This window comes from Drosophila ficusphila, unplaced genomic scaffold (assembly GCF_018152265.1).
Source record: "Drosophila ficusphila isolate 14025-0441.05 unplaced genomic scaffold, ASM1815226v1 contig_286, whole genome shotgun sequence".
NCBI lineage: Eukaryota > Metazoa > Arthropoda > Insecta > Diptera > Drosophilidae > Drosophila > Drosophila ficusphila.
This window is the reverse complement of record NW_025064189.1, coordinates 2,929,585-2,938,336: the sequence shown is the minus strand read 5'-3', so window position 1 is coordinate 2,938,336 and position 8,752 is coordinate 2,929,585. Positions and strand designations below refer to the sequence as shown.

The following is an 8,752-nucleotide window of genomic DNA, read 5'->3' as shown; positions in this document are numbered from 1 at the left end:
CTTCCTCTCCACGGAAATTTCCCTCGCTGCTAATAATCACTTGAGACGTGCGCACTGCCAAAGGAGAGGGGGTTGATGCAACCCTTGCACCAAGGGGACAACCCCTGGCGTCACGTGCAACAACGCCAACGTTGCTGTGTTGCCGCGGGCACAAATGCTATTGTTGTTGTTGCTGCTGTAGTTGTTGTTGCCGCAGTTGTTGCTCTGCTGCTCCGTTGCCTCAGTTGCTTTTGTAAACAGGCGCAGGCGCACTGCGCGGGGGTAAATTTCAGCTCATTTCAGCTGGGATTTTCTCGGCTGGGCAAAGTGAAATGCTTTGATTTCGCTGATTGTCCGATCACACGCCAACTGACAGCGAACGCGGCTGGTTGTCCTCGCTCCTCGAAAACGGAAACATAAACTTCAACTCGAACCCAAAGCGAACAGTGAATATACGAAGTAAAATTAAACAAAGACTCGAATTCGCGAGTGTGTGACGGGGAGTTTTTCTAAGTGTGTGCCGTGTTGCATGTTGGCTTTTGGAGACTCGAAACTGAATACTAAGTAGTGTGTGCTCGTGGTAACTTGTATAAGATGCTGGAGTTTTACCCAATGCCCACGAATCTGAATCCAGTCGGTGGCAGCTTGTACTCGCTGCAACAGAATCATGGCGGGGCACGCTTCCTGGACAATCCCAATCCCGGCAGCATGACAGCCAACGGCAGTAATTCCCTGCACCTCAGCAATAACAATAACAACAACAGCATTTCCGGCAACAACAGTCCCACAACAACGGCTTCATTAACGGGGCAGCAGCAACAGCATCAGCAGCAACACCCCCACCAGCAACATCAGCAACACCAGCAGCAACACGCAGCCTCGACCACGCCAGTGCCAATTAACAGCTGCCCCACGCCCACAGGACACAGCCCCCTCAACAGCAACAGCAACAACAACAACAGCAACAACAATAATAATAATGGCAGCAGCAACAACAACCTCAACTCCGCCTGCAACACATTAACAGCTGCTGCTGTTGCTGCTGCTGCCGCTGCTGTGGCAGCTCCATCGGCGGCAGCAACCTCAGTTGCCACCTCGCAATTAGGCGGAGCAGTTGCTGCTGCCATTGCTGCTGCCGCTGCGACGACAGCAACATCGGCCCCCGCGGCAACAGGAAACGGAAATGGCAATGGGGGAAGCGGAAGTGGAGGAACTGCTGCTTCTGCTGCTGCTGCTGCCGCTTCTGCTGCAGCAACGGCCTCGGCAGCAGCGGCATCCAAATTGTCTGCCGATTGTAGTGGACGCACAGGTATGTTCCAAAAGTATTTTGCACCGGCAGTCGAGGCATTTTTGCCGGCTCGTTCCGTTTCTGGGGTTTTCACGCTTTTCGTTTTTGGCATAGTTGCGTGTGCCCGGCCTGCGGCTCCGAATCGCAGTCGCAGTCGCAACCGGAATCGGGAGCTCCGTGGCTCCAAGTTGGCCGAAGAACGGGGCTCCAGATTGTGTACGACCGCCCACACCTGGCGGTGTTGGTAGTTTGCGTGCGATTTCCTTGGGTTTTCCGGGCCGAAGGAATTTTCCTTTTGGGGGAAAATATATTTCTTGATTTTTTGCCACCGATAAACTTTATTTCGGGGTGGTTACTTTAATTTTTGAATCGCTTAATTTGCATTGCGCATCAGATTTGTGATTGTTTTATATTTTAAATCCTTTGAACGAAATTTTAAACAAGAAAACTCGAAGTTAAAGAAAGAAAGAAGACTTACATTTTTGCAGTCAAAGATACTAGCGAATACATTTAATATTTCACTCCCAAATTATTATTTTGTGCATAAGCCATTATTAGCCTTTTATATTTTCTTAAAATCAAATAATAAAGCCAAATTAAAAATGTAACAAATATTTATTTCGAAGCTTCATAAAATTACTTTTAATATTAGTTAACACTTTAAAACTATTAAATCTCAGATCTGATATTACATTAAATTCTTACACTTATTTCTCACGATTTTGTTTAGAGTTCTTACGCTTCGTTTGTTGCGGTTTTTAATTCACATAAAGTAGTGTTCATTATAAATTTTAACAATATTTACCTAATATTCTGTTTGATTAAGGGACTAATTAAAAATCCGGGTTGTGCGCTATCAAAGAGTCAGAGCTACTTTGCGAATTAAATTGCCAGAGGAATACTTCCATTTAATCTGGCTTTGATTTAAATTTGTTTCTGGCGTTTGGCAAATAAAAACACGCAAATGCGAATGCAAAACTCGGTGCTTAAACGTTTATTGACAAAGGCTATAAATTATGATTCTGTGACGTCGCACACATGTTGGGGATATATAGTTAAATGGGCGGATGTGTGGATAAGTGGGAAGTCGGGCGAAAGTATTTCCAAAAGTATGAACGCAAGTTGACCACAAAATAATTTTGACAATGAACCTGGCTGACATCCGCCCGGCCAGAGGGCGTGGCTCGTCCAATAAAAGGCTATTAAGGCATGCCGCATCCTTAAACTCACACACACACATGTGCGTTGGCATGCACACACACGAATACACACACTCTCATCAACTTGTACGACAGCCTCAAAATAGGCAACACTTTTCAGCTGAGCTGCAACGAAAGTGTTGCTGGGAAAACTTTTGCGAATTTCCCTCCGAAATGCAAAGTGTGCAAACAATGTGTGATGCATATGTGCAGACCAGACCGAGTCTCGTCCGAGGCTAAGTGGATTGTGTTTTTTGGCTTTTTTAGGATCCTCTACTCAGTCAACCAACCATTCACCCATAACTGCTCCTTTTGCCGGCAAACTTTGGATTTGCCTATGAAATTTCTATTAATGCTCGCATTCTGCCATTTGCCATTGCCAAAATGGCAGCAAATAGTTTCCGTTTCCGCCAACCCCACACTCCCATTTTCCCATTTCCTGCGCAAACACTTGGCTGCCTGTCGACTGCTGCTAAACTACTATCAGTGGCCCCACTTTCCAGAGGTCGAGGAATTTCGAACGGGTGAACGGGCGCAAGGCCTTGTGGGCTGGGTATCCGAGGGCAGACCACGGAAATGAGCACACTCAGTGTCAGGTATTCCACCGAGCGTATCAGCATACATATCTGGCTTCTGCGGTGGCTCCAACTTCTCCCAACTGCGGCCGCCTTCTCCAGTAGGTGTGCATTTGTGTGGTGCAAGTATGCGCCGAACGCATAGCTCTCTGTCACTTTCCCGTCGAGATCCACCTACACTGGGGTGAAAATCCTGCATATTTCAAGAACTTGTTCTAAAATAGTGTACTTTATAAGCCCTTGGTTTAATATAACATTCAACAAACCCTATAGAACTTACAAAAATATTTTAACTACTCATTGAAATTATTTGAAAATATTCAAACTGAAGGTTTAACTTAAGATAGATAAGCGCATTGTTACCTTAAAGATTAATATTTTATATTGCGAACAAGCATTATAAATATTTACTTATGCATCACATTAAATACACTCTTTTTTCAAGAATATTAAATATTGTTTTGAAAATGGCTTTTTTTTAACTCCCATTAGATATTTCAAAAGACAAAGCGGTTGTTAGCTAATAATAAATCCGTACTTTGCCTAACCTTTCCCAAAGATAAAACCATCCAGTTTTAAAGAGGCAGTTGTCAGGCGTAATTAAAGCTGTCCCATTATGAGCTGTCTGTCAACGAAGAGTTGCTGCCAAAATCCGCGTGGCACGTGGACGGGTCTCCAGTTGGCAGCCGAATTAGTGGCAGAAGTTCGGCGCTGTCCCCCAATTTATCTCCATAGACCTCCGCCTGCCTGTCAATGTGTCAATAAATGCACCATACTATATAGTGCGACAATCGAGCGAGGGGCGCTCAGCAGATAGATGATAAGCCAGTTTATCGGCGATAAGGCCGAGGACATTGCGACGCTGTCGACTATTAGCTGGTTTTATTTTTTATTTTTCCTGTTTATCATCGAGTTGATTTTGGAATTATCTGCTGTTTAATCTATGTATTTGACATGAGTGTGCCGCACTTGTTTCAACTGTTTGCGCTTGTTGTTTGTTGATTTTCGGACAAGTTTCGCCAAGGCTTCAATGAAAGCCAGCCAGACTAGAAAATCCCTAAAACACACACACACACCCATACACACACCCGCAATAAAGCTTCCTTTGATAACTGGAAACAAAACAGAAACTCCGAAAAAACGAGGATAGGCATTCATAAAACTGCAGCCAAATACCATAAATTTCGATTAGATTACACAAACGAAATCCCGTCACAATATCGATGCTCAAAGCTCCGGAAAAAAGGGCCAGAATTCGAAACGCTGCACCCTTTAGGGCTTTCATCGAATGAATCATGCTTGATTTTTTGTTTTGAGCTGCAAAAACCTTTATCGCCAATGCGATTGGATATGGAAACTGCACAATGGGAGGATGGGAGTGCAAAAAAAGCGTCGAGGACATTGTCAACCATCCGCTGCACTGGCTTAGCATACAAAGAGCGATTTTTGTCCCTATTCCCCTTACTATATATATACACACACACACACACAGAGAAACACACGCACATCTGCATAGATATAGCAACTGAGTGGGGACGCCATTGTGCCAACCATAAATCATGCACATTTTTCTGCCACTGAGCCACAGCCATATAATATAACACTCCACTCTCCCAGTCTTCCCCCGCTTTTCCTCGCTTTCCTCGCTTTTCCCCAACTCGCTGCTCATTTTTCAAATGCTTCCATACATTTTTCGTGGCGGTCGTCATATATTTTTTATGTTTACTGCAGGCAGCTTTTGTTGTGTTTTCGGGTACTACTTTTTATGACTGGTTTACAGTTTCAAGAGCGCGTCTACGGGCGGAGGATTAGAGGCGTTCCACTTTGGCAAAGGGGAGCTAAAATCCCGAAGCTCCTTAATAGAAGATTAGCACTTTTTAAGGGTCTCCGTTTAGGAGTTAAACATCAGCTTTAAATCGGTAGCGTAAGCGAAACCAATTGAGTCATTGTGGGTGGAATATGTACAGATAATCGAGGCGATTTCGTTCGATGATAACAAGAAATACAGGAAACTTTACGTTTCAATTACGCATCAACAAGCTTTCAATACAAGCTGTTACCGAACGGCGACAGATAATTTTTTCCCTCGAAGAGTTTCTTTCTGTTTTTCCCGAACTGCTAAACAGCGAACGGAAAAACAAGGAGACGCTGAAGCATTTTCACACGATTCGATTGTCAGCGCGGTCCTTGCGCCATTGGCAGCACATGTCATGATAATTTCGCAGCGACATGTGCTGCCAGCACGTATACGCCACGTACGCCCATCACTGCCGGAATAGGGGAATAACGAACGCAGCACTGCGGGAAATGAACTTACAAATCGTGTTTTTAAACGATAAAAATTACTTTCATCCGTGAACCATATTAAAGCTTATTAAAAATATTATTATTATAATTTGCATTCTACCTGGCTAAGAATTTAAGAAGTTATTATTAGTTAAATTGTTTTTGTTTTATCATCATTCTAATTATTAAGTGAAATTTGTAATTCAATAATATTGTTTTTGTTACTCTAACAAGCATTACAACTGAATCAGATAAATGCAGATTAAACATAGTAAATGTTATTTTATTGAATTGGGGCTTCACACTCTTTTTCTCTAAGTACATAAGCTATGCTAAATCGATTGTGCGACTTACTAACGCTGCTTTTTCCCCCTCTCCTTATTTCCTCCCCAGAAGTGGGTCACATCAAGTGCGAGAAGAACTTCGAGCTGTGCGAGGGCTGCGGCCAGAAGATCCACGACCGCTTCCTGATGAACGTGGGCGAGGCCAACTGGCACGAGCAGTGCCTGGCCTGCTGCTACTGCGGGATGCAGCTGCACCACACCTGCTACGTGCGCAACTCGAAGCTCTACTGCAAAATGGACTACGACCGACTGTTCGGGGTGAAGTGCGCCTCCTGCTGCCACGCGATCCTGCCGCAGGAGCTGGTGATGCGACCCATTCCGAACTTCGTCTTCCACCTGCCCTGCTTTGTGTGCTACGCCTGCCGGTTGCCGCTGCAAAAGGGTGAGCAGTTCCTGCTGCGGGATGGCCAGCTCTTCTGCTACCGCCACGATCTCGAGAAGGAGATGTTCCTGGCCGCCGCCGCCGCTCAGCATTGCGGGTTCGTTGGCCTGGACGAGGAGGATCTGCTGAGGCCACGCGATGGCAGGAGGGGCCCGAAGCGACCCCGCACCATCCTCACCTCGCAGCAGCGCAAGCAGTTCAAGGCCTCCTTCGACCAGTCACCCAAGCCCTGTCGCAAAGTGCGAGAAGCCCTGGCCAAGGACACCGGACTTTCGGTTCGCGTGGTGCAGGTGTGGTTCCAGAATCAGCGGGCCAAGATGAAGAAGATCCAGCGGAAGGCCAAGCAGAGTGGCGGCTCCGGGGGATCTGGCAGTGGGCGTGGCACGGGCAACTCGAGTGCCAACGATGACAAGGACACCAACGATAAGGACGACAAGTGCGTCAAGCAGGAGTTGGGCGGAGACAGCTCGGGATATCTGGGCGCGATGGACAACACTTTCGCAAGCCAGCCACTGAATCCCAACTTGCCCTTCTCACCGGATGGTAAGTTAAAAACTATTGGATTACTTTTTATTTCAAAAAAATCTGTTATATCTTAAAAGTAATCATATACTAACTGGATATTTATAGATTCGTTTGATGTAGAAAAGTTCTAGTTTAACTGCAATCTTCAAGTACTAATTAATTTTTGTATTACAGACTATCCGGCTAACTCGAACGACAGCTTCTGCAGCTCGGACCTCTCGCTGGATGGCAGCAACTTCGACCCGCTGGACGACGATGCGGACTCGCTGTCGCTGAACAACCTGGAGCTGCAGTCGACCAGCTCCTCGGGCAACCAGCATTCGCACTCGCACTCCCACTCGAATCCCCACGACATGCTGGCCAACCTGAACAACAGCCTGATAAACCCCATCGACAAGCTGTATCTTATGCAGAACTCGTACTTCAGCTCCGAGCACTAGGCACTAGCACTCGATTAAGCGATCGAGGGATAGAGACGAATTTATTAGCGTTAGAGTGGCAGAATCCGAGTGGAAAGGACACCGGGTCCTTGCTGTTACTTTACACGTAGCGCGTAGTTTTCACCTCCGCATTCGGCGCTTGAGGCGGCGGCATTAAGTTGGAGTTGTAGAACCAGATACAAGATACATCAAATGTGATTTTTTTAAGCTAATTGAAATTTTAAGATTCTTGGCGATTTGAACGCGGCGCAAAGAGGCGGACAGCAAATTTTGTTGTTAGTCTAGACTCTAGAGGCAAAGGAATGTAGAATACCCGAAATGGTTAATCGGTCAATATGTGCCCCCTATGTTTGTAAATAGTTTTAGCCCCCCGAGAAAATTGTTATTAAATGTAATTTAAAAGTCAATAATTGTATTAGCAAGTGCAATTTAATCTGTTCCCCTAAATATACATCTTAACCGAATTCTTGCAAAATCTTTGACTTTTCTTTGGGATTTCACAGAGCTGTGGAAATTGTATTACATTAATAAAAGAAATGGGGCTAAAGAAAGGTTATGAAATTTTGATATATCTTTTTTTTATTTTATATCAAGTCTTTTTATTTTGACTTAGTATATTTTAATGTTGATTTAAAATCTTTAAGTTTTTTCTATGCATTTAAAAATGGTTTAGAAAATAATGCAGTATGTTTTATATTGCTTCATATTAAAATAATTTTATTTGCACTCAAAATAAATAAAATCATATAATTCTAGAAACATAATTCATAACATAACATTCATTGGTATTAAATTTATACATTTTATTGCTATATAATTAAATCACCGTTAACGGCAATATTTTTTTTCAGTTGAAATTCAAAATCGAATTTCCCGCTTTTTTGCTGCCTGTCTAAAGCTAACAGATATGAAATACAACCTACGGCATCTCACAAAGCCTTACCATACTGTCAAAAATAGAATGCCGATAGCATTACACCCGATAGCAATTTGTTTGTTATCGATTTTGCCAGAGTTGTCACACCTCTAACCACACATCGAAAACAACGCGTTCTGCAGAAATTGCAATAAACAATAACAATGGTAAGAAATTGCAGTTTTTATAGAATGTAATAACTAACTTAAGTTTGTTTTGTAATCCGTAGCTCTTTTACTCGTTCTTCAAGTCGCTGGTGGGCAAAGAAGTGGTCGTCGAACTCAAGAACGACCTTAGGTGAGCAACGTTTACTTTGCCGGCAAAATGAGACTTATCTCTAAATATATTTGCTTTATATAGTATATGTGGCACCCTGCATTCGGTGGACCAGTATCTGAACATCAAGCTGACGGACATCAGTGTCACGGATCCGGATAAATACCCGCATATGTTGAGCGTTAAGAACTGTTTTATCAGAGGCTCCGTGGTTCGCTATGTGCAACTTCCTGGCGACGAGGTGGACACCCAATTACTGCAGGATGCGGCTCGAAAAGAGGCTGTTGTGAGCACGAGATAGAATCCCATCCAAGGAACTACCCAGGATCTAAAAATAGTGACCTAGATCTGCCCTACAAACTAAGTGAAATTCTGTTAAAAGCAAAAACCAATAAGAGGAATCGCCGTAAGAAAGTGCCGCCTTATTTACGGTCCATCAGTTTTTGATGAGTCAGTCTTGAGGTTTTCGGGGTTTGAGCCTTCTTTTATGTGTGTTCCCGCTCTCTTTTTTTATCGCTCCACGCTTGAACGGAGCATGTGGA

The 8,752-nt window shown here is 44.1% G+C and overlaps 2 protein-coding genes across 3 annotated transcripts; both read left to right on the top strand.

Moving 5' to 3' along the window:
• The first annotated feature begins 354 nt into the window (after nucleotides 1-354).
• LOC108089648 (LIM homeobox transcription factor 1-alpha) lies at nucleotides 355-7,460 on the top strand. 2 transcript variants are annotated; one of them, XM_017188017.1, is made up of 3 exons: nucleotides 355-1,288; nucleotides 5,724-6,596; nucleotides 6,753-7,460. In XM_017188017.1, the coding sequence occupies exons 1-3, from the start codon at nucleotides 574-576 to the stop codon at nucleotides 7,016-7,018; spliced, it is 1,854 nt and encodes a 617-aa protein (XP_017043506.1). In that variant the 5' UTR covers nucleotides 355-573; the 3' UTR covers nucleotides 7,019-7,460. The 2 variants fall into 2 exon arrangements, with proteins under 2 accessions (XP_017043506.1, XP_017043505.1); XM_017188016.1 differs by having other exon boundaries at nucleotides 5,721-6,596.
• Nucleotides 7,461-8,028: 568 nt separating this feature from the next.
• Nucleotides 8,029-8,657, top strand: LOC108089584 (U6 snRNA-associated Sm-like protein LSm2). The gene is made up of 3 exons (XM_017187941.1): nucleotides 8,029-8,101; nucleotides 8,164-8,231; nucleotides 8,295-8,657. The coding sequence occupies exons 1-3, from the start codon at nucleotides 8,099-8,101 to the stop codon at nucleotides 8,509-8,511; spliced, it is 288 nt and encodes a 95-aa protein (XP_017043430.1). The 5' UTR covers nucleotides 8,029-8,098; the 3' UTR covers nucleotides 8,512-8,657.
• The last annotated feature ends 95 nt before the right edge of the window (nucleotides 8,658-8,752 follow it).

Excerpts from the sequence above, each read along its gene's own strand:
- LOC108089584 (XM_017187941.1), top strand. Across the intron at positions 8,232-8,294 it reads GAACTCAAGAACGACCTTAG|TATATGTGGCACCCTGCATT; the intron begins GTGAGCAACGTT and ends TGCTTTATATAG.
- LOC108089648 (XM_017188016.1), top strand. The coding sequence starts at position 574 with ATGCTGGAGTTTTACCCAATGCCCACGAATCTGAATCCAGTCGGTGGC. Across the intron at positions 1,289-5,720 it reads CGATTGTAGTGGACGCACAG|AAGTGGGTCACATCAAGTGC; the intron begins GTATGTTCCAAA and ends TTTCCTCCCCAG. Across the intron at positions 6,597-6,752 it reads CTTGCCCTTCTCACCGGATG|ACTATCCGGCTAACTCGAAC; the intron begins GTAAGTTAAAAA and ends TTTGTATTACAG.